This window comes from Xyrauchen texanus, chromosome 14 (assembly GCF_025860055.1).
Source record: "Xyrauchen texanus isolate HMW12.3.18 chromosome 14, RBS_HiC_50CHRs, whole genome shotgun sequence".
NCBI lineage: Eukaryota > Metazoa > Chordata > Actinopteri > Cypriniformes > Catostomidae > Xyrauchen > Xyrauchen texanus.
This window is the reverse complement of record NC_068289.1, coordinates 17060887-17079358: the sequence shown is the minus strand read 5'-3', so window position 1 is coordinate 17079358 and position 18472 is coordinate 17060887. Positions and strand designations below refer to the sequence as shown.

At 38.4% G+C, this 18472-nt stretch overlaps 3 protein-coding genes across 5 annotated transcripts in view; 2 read left to right on the top strand and 1 right to left on the bottom strand.

Annotated features, from left to right (window-relative positions):
• The window catches only part of LOC127654534 (ubiquitin carboxyl-terminal hydrolase 37), a 32243-nt gene extending 23827 nt beyond the window's left edge, over positions 1–8416 (top strand). Inside the window, exons 18-24 of the mRNA XM_052141733.1 lie at positions 1668–1875; positions 2435–2595; positions 5314–5374; positions 5485–5600; positions 5690–5759; positions 5893–6031; positions 6284–8416. Coding sequence (XP_051997693.1) covers positions 1668–1875; positions 2435–2595; positions 5314–5374; positions 5485–5600; positions 5690–5759; positions 5893–6031; positions 6284–6365 — 837 coding nt within the window. The 3' untranslated portion in view covers positions 6366–8416. The remainder of the gene's footprint in view (positions 1–1667; positions 1876–2434; positions 2596–5313; positions 5375–5484; positions 5601–5689; positions 5760–5892; positions 6032–6283) is intronic.
• ybey (ybeY metalloendoribonuclease) lies at positions 7636–9815 on the bottom strand. 2 transcript variants are annotated; one of them, XM_052141735.1, is made up of 4 exons: positions 9404–9815; positions 9026–9157; positions 8859–8927; positions 7636–7778 (listed from the first exon to the last, which is right to left on the bottom strand). In XM_052141735.1, the coding sequence occupies exons 1-4, from the start codon at positions 9611–9613 to the stop codon at positions 7692–7694; spliced, it is 498 nt and encodes a 165-aa protein (XP_051997695.1). In that variant the 5' UTR covers positions 9614–9815; the 3' UTR covers positions 7636–7691. The 2 variants fall into 2 exon arrangements, with proteins under 2 accessions (XP_051997695.1, XP_051997696.1); XM_052141736.1 differs by lacking the exon at positions 9026–9157.
• Positions 9816–10057: 242 nt separating this feature from the next.
• Positions 10058–17199, top strand: LOC127655048 (NADH dehydrogenase [ubiquinone] 1 beta subcomplex subunit 3-like). 2 transcript variants are annotated; one of them, XM_052142641.1, is made up of 3 exons: positions 10058–10144; positions 13350–13491; positions 16858–17199. In XM_052142641.1, exons 2-3 carry the CDS (start codon positions 13358–13360, stop codon positions 17006–17008), a joined length of 285 nt encoding a protein of 94 aa, XP_051998601.1. In that variant the 5' UTR covers positions 10058–10144; positions 13350–13357; the 3' UTR covers positions 17009–17199. The 2 variants fall into 2 exon arrangements, with proteins under 2 accessions (XP_051998601.1, XP_051998602.1); XM_052142642.1 differs by having other exon boundaries at positions 10065–10144; positions 13353–13491.
• The last annotated feature ends 1273 nt before the right edge of the window (positions 17200–18472 follow it).

Below are 18472 nucleotides of genomic sequence, written 5' to 3'. Positions count from 1 at the left end.
CGCCAGTGTGTGATTCGCTAAGCTGTCTAGTTTGTAAAACGTAACTCTGCATTTCCCATTCACTCGTCAAAACATGTGCCGTAATAGTGATGTAACTGTGAGTCGCTCTGGAAGTCCACCCATCAGTGGTAATAGCAATGCACTCAGACTGTTTAAGGTTCAACATGACACGTTCTTTTGTTTCACGGTAAAGAGCAGGGAACACAGTTTGACTAAAATGAGCCCGCGACGGCATGTGATACTTCGGCTCAAGCTTGGCCACTAACCTTTTAAATCCTTTGCCATCTACTGCAGAAAAGGGACGTAAATCACACGCTATGTATTCCGCGATGTACCTCGTGATTTCTTGAGCCCTTGCGCTGTTGTGTGGCATAGTTGTTGAAAATGCCTCCTTCAGGGTTTTTTGACCAGACAGGACTTGATTTGTGAGAGAATCTGCAAACTTTTCGGGATGATGGGTCGTCAGATGACTTCGCATGTTGCTTGTGTTTCCCGTGTTGTATCGCAGTTTACTGTGGCAGTGCTTGCACATAGTCCATTGTCTGTCCACCACCTTCTCTCCTTTTGCGTTTTTTGACACGGCGAAACCAAAATGTTTCCAGACATCTGATTTAAAAGCTGCAGGGGCTGGCACGATCTCAACTTCGGGGTTGTTGTTTTTATCCTTAAAAGTATCGCTGTCGGCCATGCTGGCTTGCTGTGAGCTTGTGTGGACAGCGTGCAATCCTATTGGCTTAACAACGGTTGTTGTGACGACGCAGCGCAAAGGATCATGCTCTATGTAGTTAACAATGATTTGTTCCGCGGGACTGTGTTTAATCCTCTTGCTTTTTGACGGACACCTGTCCTTTTAATATTGTAACCCAACCACGACGATATCGAGACACGTTTACCACCGCGATAGCGCGATATCGTCAATATCGTTACATCCCTAGTGCCAAGTTATCAGAACTGAACCAAAAACCGTGGTTAAAAAATTATTTTAAACGGATACAATAAAGAATATTTTTGTTTACATATCCGATAACCAATATGCAGAACAGATTTTCTTTTTATTTTACAGGTGTTCCTAATAATCCTTTAGGTGAGTGTGTGTGTGTGTGTGTGTGTGTGTATATATATATATATACACAATGTATTTTAGTACAAAAGAAAGAGGCAAGTTTTTATTAAATTTTTTTTGTTTTATCTTCTCCCAATATGGAATGCCCAGTTCCCACTACTTAGTAGGTCCTCATGGTGGCGTGGTTACTCGCCTCAATTCGGGTGGCGGAGGATAAGTATCAGATGCCTCCGCTTCTGAGACTGTCAATCCGTGCATCTTATCATGCGGTTCGACGTGAATGGCACCGCTGAGACTCCACATGTGGAGGCTCGCACAACTTGCCACATGCCCCATTGACAGCGAGAACCATTAATCATGAACACGAGGTGGTTACCCCATGTGACTCTATCCTCCCTAGCAACCAGGGTTAATTTGGTTGCTTAGGAGACCTGGCTGGAGTCACTCAGCACACCCTGGATTCAAACTCGCGACTCCAAGGGTGGTAGTCAGTGTCAATACCCAGGCCCCCAAAAGGATGCAAGTTTAAATGCTAGTTTAAAATGCAATAATGTATTTGAGGTGTAACTTTTGTCATTTGTTTCCCATTTCTCCTTGGGTACAGCAAAGCAGGCAGGTAGATCATTCAGAGTTTAATGCCATTAATGATGACGAGATGCTGGCAGCTGTGCTGGAGATGAGTCATGACACCAGTCTCTCCGCATGCCCTGACGATGAGCCAACCAGCAGTCCTGACACAGGATTTGGAGATACTGATGGCCAGGATCTGACTCATCATTTGGATCTGCTTGATAAAGACAAACAACCTCCTGGTACATTATTCCAAACTGAAGTGTTAACTAGATTTTTTGCCTGTAAATCAACTCTTCAAATTGGCATTACTCCTATAACATGCTTATTGTACCTTCTGAGTGTCTAGAATTGTATCATCAGGCTTTTCAGGTCCTTGAATTTAGCTTTTAGAAATGTAAGTACTAAAGTACAAAATTGGCTTGTTTTGTTAAAGTGCTCTTAAAAAATAAAACCGTATATATCTATACATTTTAAATGTCTAAAAATCAAATTTATTTTCCAACTATCTTTGATATTTGCAATATCCGTTGCGTGCTACAATTTATTTAAACTGCCCAAGGTTGGAAGGGGCATCTGTATGGAATTATTTTAATGGCAAATCTCTTTGGGATAAAATAAAATGCACACACTTGTATTTAGTCTAATTGGGGGAAACATTGCATTACCAGTGCTTGCATTTTTCTTTGGGATGGGGTTTCATATGGTTGTACATTTTAAGCTGTGAATATTTTATTTGAAAGCATTTCGCACAAAGATAAAATCATTTTAACAAATAATTTTTGTTTGGTTCATGTGTAGATGCGTTGGAGTCTCTGGATCTGACAATGGATGAGAACAAGGAGAACCAGACCCCTGATGGTGTGCAGGGAGAATTGGACTGGGTGAAGCAGTACAGCTTAGACCAGGAGCGTGAGGAACAGGAGCTGCAGCAGGCCCTCGCCCAGAGCCTGCAGGAACATGTAAGATTAATTTTACACATCCTCTACCTGCTCTATATTGGTGATGTGGTGGTGCCGAGTTGTAGGGGTAATATGGCGTTTAATGTTGGACAAAACAGCGCAAGCGCAAAAACGCAGCGCGCAAGTGAGTTTCAATAGTGTGAGCACCATGACACAGCTCGCACGTAAAATTTAAACCTGCAGAACTTGCAAATCACAAATTCGAGCACAAAAAATATGATTGTGCACACAAATTAACAAGTCCCACATACGTGCAAGTTTTTTCTGCACGCGCGTAGAACTGCACACAAGCGCGAGTTATTTTCTGCAAACAAGTCGGTTTTGACACTCGGGGGCGGGGCCCAATCCTTTCTGTTAACAAATGCTATTGGCTGCTGACCAAATACTGTATTGATTGGCTGCATCTTTTTGAATCTCTCGTGATTGGCTTACCAACCTTACCAAATCTAGTAATTAATGAATGTAATTTACATTACAGAAAATGTTATAACAAATGTATTTATATAACAAAATGTTTTTGGATTATAACGTGTGTACAAATTCCAAATATGAATGCCTTGTCCATAGATAAACCACATTTCAAATTCATCAAATGGCCCATTTCCCCTAAAGTCAAAGAGACTCACTTTAAAATAATTAATAAAATATATCTGGTTGCTGACTTAATTAGAAAGAGGTTTAAATTTGAAGTAGATCCCTGTGTATTTTGTGAGGCAGCTGATGAGTCTCTGGAACACTTGTTCTTTGTATGTCCTATGGCCAAAAGCTTCTGGTCTGATTTACATAATTGGCTGTCATTTAAGTTTGATGACTTATCACAAATTCTCTTTTATATGGATCCATAATGTAGATTCATCCCTTTCTGATTTGGTTAATATGATTATCCTCATGGGTAAATATCATTCATTATAGTAAGTGGAGATATTCAAATCCTTCTTTTTCATGGTTTATGAACGATTATAAATTGTATTTTCCTCACTGAAATAAGTAAAGTCTAGTAAAATTGCAAGAAAGATGTGTAGTGATATATCCAGACAATTGTTTCTATAAATATCCACTTATATGCTACGTCTAAAGGATGCTTTTATTTAATTTAATTTTGATCTCTAGACTTTTTTTTTTAAACCAATACCCCCTTGTTGTTTGCTTTTTGTTGTTCAGTATTGTGTAGGGGATGCTTTTTTTTTTTTTTTTCCATTTACACTGACAATAATTGTATTGTTCCAATTGATGTATATTTCTTATTTCTCCACAAAGAGAGTTTTGTATTTTTTTTCTTAATATATAAAAAGTACCCGCTTTCTGTCTGTTCTCGTCCAACAACAGCCAATCACGAGAGATTCGAAGAGATGCAGCCAATCAATACAGTATTTGGTCAGCAGCCAATAGCATTTGTTAACAGAAAGGATTGGTCCCCGCCCCTGAGTGTCAAAACCGACTTGTGTGCAGAAAATAACTTGCGCGTGTGTGGGATTTGTTAATTTGTGTGCACAATCATATTTTTTGTGCTCGAGTTTGTGATTTGCAAGTTCTGCAGGTTTAAATTTTACGTGCGAGCTGTGTCCTGGTGCTCACACTGTTGAAATTCACTTGCGTGCTGTGTTTTGCGCTTGCGCTGTTTTGTCCAACATTAAACGCCATAGGGTAATAATTGACAATGAAACTTCAGTGCATTGATTCTAAAAATGTATTTGAATTACCACCACTTCTACATTACTGAGGTACTATCTAAAGAAAGTCTTATCTGACACCCTTAAATAGGGTTTAACAAAGTCTGTCCTGAATCAGTTATGTAAAAAAAAAAAAAAAAGGGAAGATATATATAATTACACACACATTATCTACAAATAGCAACAACAGTTTCTTTGCCATGCTAGTTTTGTCTCTCAGATTGGAAAAACGAGCGGAACTGTCACAACTGAATTGCACTGGAAAATTGTCCCGCAGATGAGCAAACATGTTGGAAGTGTTAATGTTTCACTGCCACTTTTCTGCCAAATGTTTTTACACAAAGGGAAACGGTCTTCAACCAACAATCCATTCTGCATTTTTATGGAACCCAGAACACTTCCGACCAAACTCTTTTAGAAGGCGGATAAAGGGTCGGCTCCGTTCCTCCTCCAGCCATGCTTCTCATCTACGTTGGTTTTGTTTACATCAGAAACCAAACCCAAATATTAAATGTGCATTTTATGGCGCATGTACGCAGTGTGGTGAATCTTGATTCATTGATGGAATGAAAGCAACTTTGCTATCAGAAAAATAAACAATTTGGCTAAAAGGTTATCTACAATTATTTACGATATGTTTAAGTGACCACGATAACATTTAGTGCCAGTTAATTAACGTAACATACTGTATCACAGAATACTGTCACAAGCTTACCGGTAAACTAAATGTAGAACCCTTGTATATTGTGTTTGGCAGCATTCCTCTGTGGGGTAAATTGGGAGGTATCAGTTCCTTGGTATGTGTCTTTTTAGCATAATTTTGCATATAATTATGGATTGTACCAAAATAATGGAGGTAAATCATGACCAAATTATAGATTTCTTGATTTAATAATTAAAAGAAGAATCCTTGTTGTAGCTAATATTCACACCTCTATTTAGAGCCTTTTTTTATTTTTTTATATAATTCAGCTTAAATATATTTCTACTGATTTTCAATGGTTGTTGTGAAATGAGAGAAGAATCAAATTTTCTGTTGATTCCACAGGAGGCGAGAGAGATGAGAGAAGAGGATGATCTGAAGAGAGCCACTGAGCTCAGCCTGCAAGGTCAGTATGACAAATTTTGAACATTTTGTTCCAGTCATTATCCTATTGTCTTTGTTTTAATGTGGATGTTTTTGTATGACACTGTGCTTCTATTCTTTTTGTTCTTGTAGAGTTCAATAACTCTTTGCCTGAGCTGCTGTGCTCTGATGATGACTCTGGGAATGAAGATGGTCTGGATATGGAGTACAGTGAAGCTGAGGCTGAAGAGCTCAAGAAGAATGCTGAGGTGGGTCTGAACCCTCTGCTGTAAAATGCTGTTAAATTTCATTTTTTCAGGGTGTGGTTTTAATGGTTGTTTAATGCTCCGTTCTCTAGACTGGGGAACTTCCCAACTCTTTCAGACTCATCAGTGTGGTCAGTCACATTGGTAGCAGTTCTTCATCAGGTTGTGACATTTTTCTGTCCTGTTAGGTGTTCATGGGTGGAATTATGTAATACTTTTAGCTTCAAATTTTGTTGTTGCTTTTAGCAGTCACAGTTAATTGACTGATTTAGTCTTTTTTTTTCCCCTCATATAGGGCATTACATAAGTGATGTCTATGACATGAAGAAACAGTCCTGGCTCACATACAATGATCTGGATGTCTCCCGCACACAAGAGTCAATTGTCCAGAGAGATCGAGACAGGAGTGGATATATCTTCTTCTACATGCACAAGTAAGTCTTTTCTTTAGTGATCAAATGCAATTTTAACACAATTTTGAACACAGTTCGTTAGGTTTGTGAAGGGTTATATTCTTGTTGGAAGTTAAAGTAAGCTTAAGATTTTGTTCCCCTTTTGAGGTAAATTATTAAATCAGCACCAGATTATCTGAGAACACTGTTGCAGTACATCTGAGGTGTGTTATTGGCTGAACCCCTTAAGCCTTAAGGCATCAGATCTGTGATCTGAGATCTGTCTGTGTTCAGAGATGTTTTCGAGGAGCTGTCTGAGCTGGAAAAGGCAGGAGGGAACGGTGACGCTGGCCGAACTGTGCTGCAGCCGTTATGAGTCTCATCCCTCTCAACATCCCATCCAGGCTGATCCTTCTACTGATGAGAAGCTATACTGAGCCAAGGGTAAAAGTGGCACCCTTCATCAGTACTACTGAAGACTGCCCAAACACACAACACACCTACTTCTGGCACTTGTTCTGTTTCTCGATTTTTCCCATTTCTTCCTGTGAAATACTGTTGCCGTTTCAATGAAGACTGCAGATTAGATGGGCACATATTGTAGAAACCCACATGTTTATGGGGAAAAGCAAAGAAAAATAAATCTATATTGAAAGCATTTTGAGTTTATCGAGAGTATAACTTCAACCTCGAAGTTGCTGTTCTATTTTCTTTTTTTCCTTTGGGTTTTGAATATTGCTTTTTGTTTGCATTTCATTTAAAGTGTCTCTCTGGTGAACTTTTATGCATTAAGTCAGAGAAAGCTTGTTCTGTAAAACTCTATTTTAAACTTTTTTTCTTTGATCTATTGCATATAAAAATCTATTCTTGTATATGTTTTACCTAAGGGTGGAATGAGAAATATGGGTTGTCTCTGTCTTGTTTGATATGCAGCAGAATATGTGGTGCAATATTTGCTTTTTGCCAGATGGCTTTTAAATAACTGTCCTATAGCGATGAAGAGAGACTGGGAATAGTTCCGGTTTATATTCAAGGCTTTACTGGAGACTGTTTTTTGTTTTATTTTATAAAGTTAATCTAACAAGCTCTTTGGTACTGATGTAGCTTGTCTTTTTTTTTAAAGATCTCCAACACCTGCAGACCTAGTTAACTATTTTCTTATACTTTATACAGCTTTACATTGTGAAGTTGCACAACCATTGTGTAGAATGTCTTCAGAAAGAAGTCAAATAACTTGTACACATTTTACAGAGTATAGAAGGTTATGGCTATGTGACAGCTTCATATAAAATAGGCTGATATGATTATTTATTTTTGGACATTGTTCAAAATTTGTAAATCACTGTTTAATTACACTGTACTGTCATTCTCGTTTTTACCTTTTCAGTAAGCTTTTCTTTATGTTTTCTGTTCTGGTAGGTTTAAGTAGGTTCATGGAAGAGGTGGTACTTGTTTGGAAATTGTGTGTATGGTGTTCTCTGAAACAGTGGTATAAGTGCTTAGTATTCAGTCTTTGACTTCTTCAAACACATTTTTAAATAAAATTTATTTCGAAAAAAAAATAAAAACTGCTTGTTTTATGATATGATACAAGAACCAGATGTTCCCAGTAGTGCATTTCAGCAGCAGTCTTGGTTTTTCCATGGCCAGGAAGTCCACCAATTATTGTAAAGAATCCTTCCAATGTCTATTGTCACATGTCCTATGTGCATCTCTTTGTAAGTGGTTCGAGGTGGCGGCCAGTTAGCCTGTTGAACTCACTGAGAATATAACTTTCTTTCTGTAGCATCTGTCAACAAAAGATAAACATACTTTGTGACACATGCAGATATGTTTATTAGACAGCTTTCTGGAGTACTTGGTCAATCATGGCATTCTGTGGTCAATTTTACATTAACCACTAAACTATAATTTAATGTTGTCTCAGGCAACAGATGTTTTTTGTATAGTGTGATTTTCACATTAGATTTGTTTTTAATTCAAGTAAATATTTTGTCTTTTTATATGTATATATATATATTTATTTAGGAAAAAGCAAGGTAATGTACAATCAGCCAGTCTTTATCACAAAATAAACCCAGACAGAGTGATATTTTTGTTTGAGGTATTTTTTTTTCTGGTACTGACTGGCTGATTGTACATTTACCTGGTCAATTCTTACTTAATCTGTGAAAAAAATGTCTAAATGTATTTAAACCCTTATCGATACAAAAGAAATCAATGATCCTAACTGTAAAATATAATCAAGATTTTTTGCATTGTGACAAATAATTTCAGGACACTTAAGCACATTTACCGTGCAATTCTCATTATGACAACGTCGCTGGACATTTCACTATTTCCATTGTTTTTAATAATAATAATAATTCTCATTACTGTATCATGTTTTTACTGTATTACAATAAAAAGATGCTGTTTTTGTGCCAATTTTGTTTTTATTAAAATCTGCATTAATGAAAAGACACAATCGAGGGCGTACTACTAGGTTTCATTACAATTAAAATATTATTTTTCATGCTGCGATAACATTAACATCATAACGAACATCTATTTCACATTGCTATGAAGAGAAATGGAGGCTAAAATGTGTATAACTGTCATGAAAATGTTAATGTGGAAATATTAATGGCCCTAAATGTTGGTTTTTAATTTAGGCACTATCGGCAATATATAATTTATTTTGATTTAGTAAAGAAAAGACCAGGGCATTTTCCTGACAGATATAATGAATCAACCAGATAATGTACCATCAGCCAGTCACTTTCTCAAAATAAAACCTCAAATAAAAATATAAATCTGTCTGGGTATACTTTGTAATGACAAGCCTGACTATGTTAAAGCAATTTAATTGGGGTGAAATATTTCTAACCTCATTCCACTCCTCTTCAGTTTCATGTCTGTATCCAAGTAAGTGGCAGATTCCATGTGCTGTGACCACCTGTGCAGCACCACAAAAAAGACAAGCCAATTTATTTAACATAAACTGTCTGAATCGTGTGTCTATATTAATAAATAATAAAACTATAGATTTCTTACTGTAAGGCTTTCATGAAGATCCTGGGATGTCTCTTTACACTGTTGCATTACAAACTCTACACCTAAAAAAATGTCCCCTAAATTATAATCATCTCTTTGGAGGGCACATGGTAGTTTGCCTGGCCTCATATCCTTGAGAAATGAAACAAACTTCTTTGTAATTGGCCTAACATGTGGAGAATTAGTACTTCAGTTTTGAATGGCTGCTCCATATTCATTATATTTGGCCTATTGAAATATTAATTCATAAATATATATATATATATATGGACTTGATTATTATCTGGAATTGAATGTTTGCTGTAAATGAAGTGACCCAGTGTCCTATCAGACATGAGCATAAATTGGAATTAAAATAAAGGCTAACAGCAGCTGTACCTCATAGAAAGGGAAAGACAGGACATCTGTGGGCTGGTTCTTCTTCCTGTAGATGTGGTTGATGCGCTGAATCTTGCGGTTGTCCACACATATGATGCCCAAGTCAAACTTCTGAACGCCGAAAATGTGTCTCAGTGTTTCCACATCTTTGCGCAGCCTGGCGCGTCTCAGAGACACCACATTCTGCAAATTCCGAAGAACTACACCCATTATAAAAACAGAATCAAAATAAAATATCTTCCCTCTTATAGTGTTCTTGCGTTTGTCTCTTTCACAAGGTGACTATATCAGATAATTACGTATAAACTAATGTACTTCGCCTCTACGGACAGAATAAACAGACTTATAGGTTTTAAGGCAGTTTATGCTCCCAAAATATAAAGTGAAACTGATCATTTATGATCCTGGTGTGTTATTTGTCCCTTCCATTGATTTGAAACTGTTATTGCGCATGCGCGAACCGGTCACCACACACGTGGACGACAGGTTGGAGAACATTTCAAAATAAAAGCTCCGTAATAGTTCATGAAAACGTTGGGTAGTTTATTTCCCTTCAATAACAAATCCTTGTAATAATAAATGATTGTGTTTATATCAGTTTTTAAAAATGAATGCATGTCTGTTTCTCTTGATTTATTTCTCCGGACTATGCAGTGACGACACTATTCATCTCAGGAAGTAGAAAGGGAACTTCCTGTATTCCTTGTGCGTTAATATTGGAGGTCACTTTGCTTTAAAAAGGTAGTTATACTGCTATTTAACACACTAACACAATCTATAAACCACTTGTCAGATTTTCATGCCGTTTTAATTTGAGTCTTAACATGAGGCACTATTTATTTGCTGCTGAAAACAGCATCAGAGGTCAATGTTTGTAGTTGGCTACCATTAGCTGGTATGATTGTGTTGTTTCTGTTTGTATCTGAACATATAAGCTAATGTTTAACAAAAGTGAAGAAAAAAGTAAGGATTTAAATCAGTTCATTAAAACTAAACTGGACATTTGCCGTCTAAGATTTTAAGGAATATTCCGGGTTCAGTGCAAGCTAGACTTGGCTTGATTATTGGGTGGTTGCAAAAAATCTGGGTTACAGTGATGCACTTACAATGGAAGTGAACGGGGCCAATTTTTGGAGGGTTTAAAGGCATAAACGTGAAGCTTATCATTTTATAATAGTACTTGCATACATTAATGCGTTACGTCATCATGCCAACAAAATTGTAAAATTGGCTATAACTTTACATAGGAAAGGTTAATAAGTGATTTTTCACAATAAAATCATGTTAACATGCCTATTGTTTACATCTTGTGGCTTTACTTTTGAAACAGTTAGTATTTTAAAGTTTACGGATTGGCCCCCATTTACTTCCATTGTAACTGTCTCAGTAACACAGATATTTGCTTTTTTTAAATCCATCTGAGACCCCCACATGACTTCTGTGTGCATTTTCTATTTCCCTTTTTTATTTTTATCTAGTAGCACCTAATAAACGAGCACAAAAATAAAAATTTTCCTACAGAAAATAGTTTTCCTAAAAATGTGTGGCAGCATACGTGGACAGCTGGACTGAGTTGTGAAATTTTAAATAAATCCAAGCTATAGAAATTCAGATTTTTCAAATCAAATGTTTTATGTTTGCAGTAATGTTGGTTATTGATGTTTTTGAGATGTTACAGACATTACAGCTGATTTTCTAGAAATATGAATACATAATTCTGATTCAAAGTAATGTCCAGCATCATCAAATCACTGCCAACCATGTTAAAATGAAATGTAGCATTATAAAATTCTGAATCTGTACTGATGATCACTGTCCCATGTCTGCTAAACCTGGTGAGTGGTCCAAACATCATCTGCAGCCTGAAACTCAACTTTTAGTCGGATGTTAGGATTGAATGCATTTAGCTGCATAGTAAGCTATAGGATGCGCCCTTTGCTACCTATTTAGTGAATGACTTAACCTCCAGTGTGCTGTCTGTCTTCATTGGTCTCAGAACAGTTTGAAATGCACCTTATTTTTATCCTATTTATAGCCTCTGAAAGCAATAATTTTCAGCATTTGGATGAATCCATTGATTTTCAATGTAATAAGAGACCACTGCAAAATTATCAGTTTCCTTGGAGTTACTATTTCTAGGTATGTGTTTGAGTAAAATGAAAATGTTTGTTATATTCTATAAAGGACTGACAACATTTCTCCAAAATTCAAAATAAAAAATATTGTTATTTAGAGCAGAAAATGAGAACTGCTCAAAATAACAAAAAAGATGCTGTGTTTTCAGACCTTGAATAATGAAAGAAAAAAAAAGAACTTAATCATTTTTAAACATCACAATACTAATGTTTTAACTTGGGAAGAGTTCAGAAATCAATATTTGGTGGAATAAACCTTAAATCACAGCTTTCATGCGTCTTGGCATGCTCTCCATCAGTCTTTCGCATTACTGTTGGATGACTATGCCACTCCTGGTGCAACAATTCAAGCAGCTTGGCTTTGTTTGATGGCTTGTGGTCATCCATCTTACTCTTGATCACATTCCAGAGGTTTTCAATGGGGTACAGGTCTGTAGATTGAGCTGGCCATGACAGGGTCTTGATCTGGTGCTCCTCCATCCACATTTTGATTGACGGCTGTGTGGCATGGAGCATTGTCCTGCTGGAAAAACCAATCCTCAGAGTTGGGTAACATTGTCAGAGCAGAAAGAAACAAGTTTTCTTCCAGGATAACCTTGTACCTGGTTTGATTCATGCGTCCTTCACAAAGACAAATCTGCCCAATTCCAGCATTGCTGAAGCACCCCCAGATCATCACGATCCTCCACCTGGTCTTTTAATGGTTAGACAGAGACCCGAAGATGCCTTTAAGCCACAGTGTATCACAACCACTGTGAAATTTGGTGGAGGAGATCTCAGATGTTGAAGTCTGCAGAGTTAAAGCATTTCCCCTCATGATGTAAGTTCTGCTTTCACAACTTTCTGTAACAAAGAGATGTTGCATCCGTAATGCTGGTTTTTCCCCATTTATGAAAAAACGACAATGAATAAAACATAAATATTCATGTTCTTTGGAGTGCCAACCCTCCTACATTATGTGGCTTTTATTATTTCTGGAGTTTTTACAAAGTGTGTGTGGTTTCCTAAAAAATTTACAATTTTTGTCACATCCGTAATGCAAGTTCATTCCCCAATCAAAACTGGAAAAAAAGTTGTCCAAACTAAAACTTTTCTGATGTCTGGACTATCTGTACGGGTCTGTGATTATACATAAAAATGATTTGATATACTGGTAATGAGAACTTCATATATAAAACATTTTCAGTGAAAATGTCACATCCATAACGCTGGAATTGCCCAGACTCTACTCTTAACACCCAAACAGGTTTCAATGAAAAAACATAGAGATTTCTTACCAGAGGCACTTTTGTTGGCACTGTCCCAGTTGAAGAACTTCATGGAAATCGGCAGGTATGCTGTTGTGACTCGGTGCGGCAGAAGTTTAACTCTTAAATGGCTGTCTAGTGTCCAGTATTCAGTCGGTTTTATTCATTTAAATTATGTGTTGCATATGGTGAAGCCAAAATTCCAACATCCACACATGTAGATGCAGGGTCGCACAAGGTTAAAGAAAATAAGGGACAAGTTGACACAAATGTGCCACAAATGCTGTTGATTGAACTTAACTTGTATTGAAACCTGAATTTTCTTTTAACTGTCAAACACTTTGGTCTTCTGTAGAGGCTTTAGCTCAGTCTTTCTCAGTTGCACTCTTTGGAGGTATTCACGTTGTAGATTTGTCCCATATCTAACAAACCCATAAGCTCATTAGTAGACTGAGCTGGTTATGTCAGATAATAAACCTCTGTAAGCAGAACTGAGAAACATTGTTTCAGCTATGTATACTATTTTCTGCTATTGTAATATTAATAATTGTGTTTTCTCTTCAGCAGCAGTCATGGGTGGAGATCACGGGCATGGGCACGGCAAATTGTCCATGCCAGACTTCAAAGTGTGGAAATGGGAAGGAACGCCACTGGAAGTGACCCAGCAGAGGCTTGCTCGAAGAGGACTCCGGGACCCCTGGGCTCGGTAAGATGATGAGTTTTATTTCTCTACATCTCAGAATCAGAATCAGAATCAGCTTTATTGCCAAGTATGCTTACACATACAAGGAATTTGTCTAGGTGACAGGAGCTTCCAGTCAACAACAATACAAACAATACCAAAAACAGCAGCAAGACATTGGTAATTAAAAACAAAAAAGAACACAAAATAAATAATTATACATATACGTACATACACTCACCGTCATACATACCCACATACACACACGTAGTGCAAATCTAATACAATCTGTATATAAAGAACAAAAAACAGTATATTATGTACAGAGCAATGTAAGTAATGGCAGTTAATATAAATTAAAATTAAACTGTGTATTGCACATAATTATTGCTCAATGGGGCAATTTAATTGTTCATTAGATGGATGGCCTGAGGGAAAAAACTGTTCCTGTGTCTGACGGTTCTGGTGTTCAGAGCTCTGAAGCGCCGGCCAGAAGGCAACAGTTCAAAAAGGTAGTGGGCAGGGTGAGTGGGGTCCAGAGTGATTTTACCAGCCTTTTTCCTCACTCTGGAAGTGTATAGTTCTTGAAGGGGGGGCAGGGGGCAACCAATAATCCTCTCAGCAGACCGAACTGTCCTTTGTAGTCTTCTGATGTCTGATTTCGTAGCTGCACCAAACCAGACAGTTATTGAAGTGCAGAGGACAGACTCAATGACTGCTGAATAGAACTGTTTCAGCAGCACTGGTGGCAGGTTGAATTTCCTCAGCTGGCGAAGGAAGAACAACCTCTGCTGGGCCTTTTTCACAATGGAGTCGATGTGTATCTCCCACTTCAGGTCCTGTGAGATGGTAGTGCCCAGGAACCTGAATGACTCCACTGCTGCCACAGTGCTGTTTAGAATGGTGAGGGGGGACAATGTTGGGGTGTTCCTCCTAAAGTCCACAATCATCTCCACTGTTTTGAGCGTATTCAGCTCCAGGTTGTTTTGACTGCACCAGAAAGCCAGCCGTTCAACCTCCTTTCTATATGCAGACTCATCATCATCTCGGATGAGACCGATGACAGTGGTGTCGTCTGCAAACTTCAGGAGCCTGACAGAGCGGTCCTTGGTGGTGCAGTCATTGGTGTACAGGGAGAAGAGAAGTGGGGAGAGCACACATCCCTGGGGGCACCAGTGCTGATGGTACAGGTGGTGGAAGAGAATTTTCCCTGCCTCACAAGCTGCTGCCTGTCCGTCAGAAAGCTGGTAATCCACTGACAGGTAGAGGTGGGAACAGGGAGTTGGTTTAACTTAGTCCGGAGTATATCTGGTATGATTGTGTTGAAAGCCGAGCTGAAGTCCACAAAAAGGATCCTTACGTATGTCCCCGGTCTGTCCAGATGTTGCAGGATATGATGCAAACCCATGTTGACTGCATCATCCACAGACCTGTTTGCTCGATAAGCAAATTGAAGGGGGTCCAGAAAGGGTCCAGTGATGTCCTTCAGGTGGGCCAACACCAGTCTCTCAAATGACTTCATGACCACAGATGTCAGGGCGACAGGTCTGTAGTCATTAAGTCCTGTGATTTTTGGTTTCTTAGGGACGGGGATAATAACTGAGCGTTTGAAGCAGCATGGGACTTCACACTGCTCCAGTGATCTATTGAAGATCTGAGTGAAGATGGGGGCCAGTTGGTTAGCACAGGAACGAAGGCAAGCTGGTGAGATGCCATCTGGTCCTGGAGCCTTCCTTGTCCTTTGCTTCCGAAAGACGCGGCACACATCGTCCTCACAAATCTTGAGTGCAGGTAGTGTAGCAGGAGGGGGAGGAGGGGGTTGCAGGAGGTGTTAATGGTTGTGTGAAATGAAGGTCCGAGTGCATGTGGGGTGTGAAATCGGGCCTTTCAAATCTGCAGTAAAACACATTCAGGTCGTCAGCCAGTCGTTGGTCCGCCACAGGGTTGGGGGTAGGAGTCCTGTAATTAGTAAGTTGTTTCAGGCCACTCCACACTGATGCAGGATCGTTAGCTGAAAACTTGCTTTTCAGCTTCTCAGAGTAGCTTCTTTTAGCCACTCTGATTTCCCTATTCAGTGTGTTCCTGGCCTGATTATACAAGACTCTATCCCCACCCCTGTAAGCATCCTCTTTGGCATGACGAAGCTGTCTGAGTTTCCCTGTGAACCATGGTTTATCATTGTTGAATGACAAAAATGTCCTAGTAGGGATGCACATATCCTCACAGAAACTGATGTATGATGTAACAGTATCTGTGAGCTCGTCCAGGTCTGTAGCTGCAGCTTCAAAAACAGTCCAATCAGTGCAGTCAAAGCAGGCTTGTAGTTCCAGCTCTGCTTCAATAGTCCATCTCCTTATAGTCCTTACAACTGGCTTTGTTGATTTTAATTTCTGCCTGTAGGTCGGGAGAAGATGAACCAGACAGTGATCAGAGAGTCCCAAAGCTGCACGTGGGACAGAGCGATATGCATCCTTCAGTGTTGTATAGCAGTGATCCAATATATTCCTGTCTCTGGTGGGGCATGTAATGTGCTGTCTGTATTTGGGCAGTTCGCGTGTGAGATTTGTTTTGTTAAAGTCCCCAAGAATAATAATGACTGAGTCCGGGTATTGTTGTTCTGTGTCTGAGATTTGATCAGCCAGCTGTTGCAGCGCTAAGTTCCCAGACGCGTTTGGAGGAATGTAAACACTCACCAGAATAAACGAAGAAAACTCCCGCGGCGAGTAGAACGGCTTACAGTTAATAAAGAGCGCTTCCAGATTAGGACAGCACATCCTCTTTAGTGTTGTTACATCTGTACACCAACTTTCGTTGATGTAAAAGCATGTTCCACCGCCTCTCGTTTTCCCCGTTAACTCCGCGATGCGATCCGCTCTGAACAGCTGGAAGCCCGGCAGATGTAATGCGCTGTCCGGAGTGGCTTCACTCAGCCAGGTTTCAGTGAAGCACAGTGCAGCAGAGTTTGAAAAGTCTGCTGCACTGTCAGATCTCAATAAGATCTGAACTTAATTGTTCATTTTTGTTGTCAATAATACTGTTTTAACACCCTGAGCTTGCTTTGAGCGCTCAGTCTGTATTGATAGGAGATTGTGATCTTGATTTATAAACTGCTGACAAGCTAAGATGACACTTGTACTTCAAGTATTTTTTTCATATGTTGCAGTCAATGATGTATCACAAATTCCACTCTCTAAATATTTTAGGCATTTTTAAGGCACTGTTATTTGTGAAGCTCATTCAGAGCAAGATGTATCTTTGAGAAGCACAATTGACTTAGAGGCCATCAATTTAGTGCTTTGTATGGAATTAAATGGAAATGAAGCGCCTTTAGTCAGTTGTGTCATATCTGAGAGCGAGTGACAAAGACCAACAACGCTTCTGTTTTTGCAGGAATGAGGCATGGCGATATACAGGCAGTTTTGGCATCCCCGTTACCTTCCGAGATATTCTCCTCCGTGGATTTAAGGCAGGATTCGCAGCATTTGCAGTGGCTCTTGCAGTGGAGTATGCTTTCTTCCCTCCAAAGAAGTCGGAGCACTAATGTCATGGCTTGCCTACAGTAGTTAAAGCTCAGAAGAGCCAGTCACCATCAGACTCTGTTTCCTGCAGGTTTTAAGCCTGTTGTTGTCTTTCCATAAAGACATTAGCCCGTGAAGGGCTTCCTATACTTATGTGTTCAATCATCATTATGTTTCCAATGACCAGTCTAAAGAATAAAAATAAGTGAATTCAGCTGGGCTGTTTTTGTCTGTTTTTATGGATATACATATCTCACAAAAGTGAGTATACCCCTCACAGTTTTGTAAATATTTGATTATATCTTTTCTTGTGACAACACTGATGAAATGACACTTTGCTATCATGTAAATTAGTGAGTGTACAGCCTGTATAACAGTGTAAATTTACTGTCCTAACCTAAACTATTGTTTTTCATATCATAAATAATGTGTTTGCAGAATGTGACCTCAAAGCCTAAAACATTGAACACTTCAGGTAAACCGTTGACTATAGAACTCAAAAAAGGGTTAAGAGACAAAAACTGATAATGTGAAAACATTCACAAATCATGAAGGTCTATTTGATCAACTATGACCCGTCTATGTCAGATTGTAGAATTATAAGAGGATTTCTCTGATGGCTTTATCCATTGACACAGCCTATATTGTTATTATTACACAAGTCAACGTGTTATTTTCACCATCCAAAAGAGACATAAAAAGAGCTGACAGGAAAACAAACTACTGTGAAAAATTCGCAAATCAGACTGGTCAAGATGAGAGTGTTTTCTGTCTTCTAAATGTCAATTTTTTAAGCTATTTGGATTAGAAAATGAAGAGTCATAAAATGTAAACGACTGACTGAATTTCAAACTGCAAACTATCTTTATCGCGGTTATTTACCAAATGTCCAGACCCGCCCCCCATCAATGTTATCAACAAAAGCTTTCATTATTGAATGGCTCTTATTATTATTATTATTTCAACCATTTCTAGTCAAATTAAAAATTATGAATGACGTCCAACAAGATGTTCCGGATTTACCCGCATATTTTTTTTAATTTATTTTCTTTTATTGCTCAAACTTAAACAACAGTATACAAAGTATACAAAACATACAACTTAATATTACCCTTGCCAGGGGGATAGGTATCACATACATTCAAACAAATTGTAAGTTATACAAATATTTCTAGTTTTCATAGCCTTTTTGTTCAATGAACCACAAATTAATTTTATATACGATAACATATCACAATAAAAATGTTTAAAAGCCGGTTTTTGTTTGACATATTTGCGGATATAGAATTTAGCTTGCACAATTAGTAAATTTATAATAAAGAAAATATCTTCTTTACTTTGTTTTCTAAAAAAACAAAACACAACATTTTCCCACTTCAAAGTAAAGTCCTTGTAAAGTTCTTTCATAATAAAGCTGCAGAAGTCTTTCCAGAAGGTTGTGGAGTGTGTGCAGATCCAAAAAAGGTGCTGGGTGGTCTCAGGGTGAT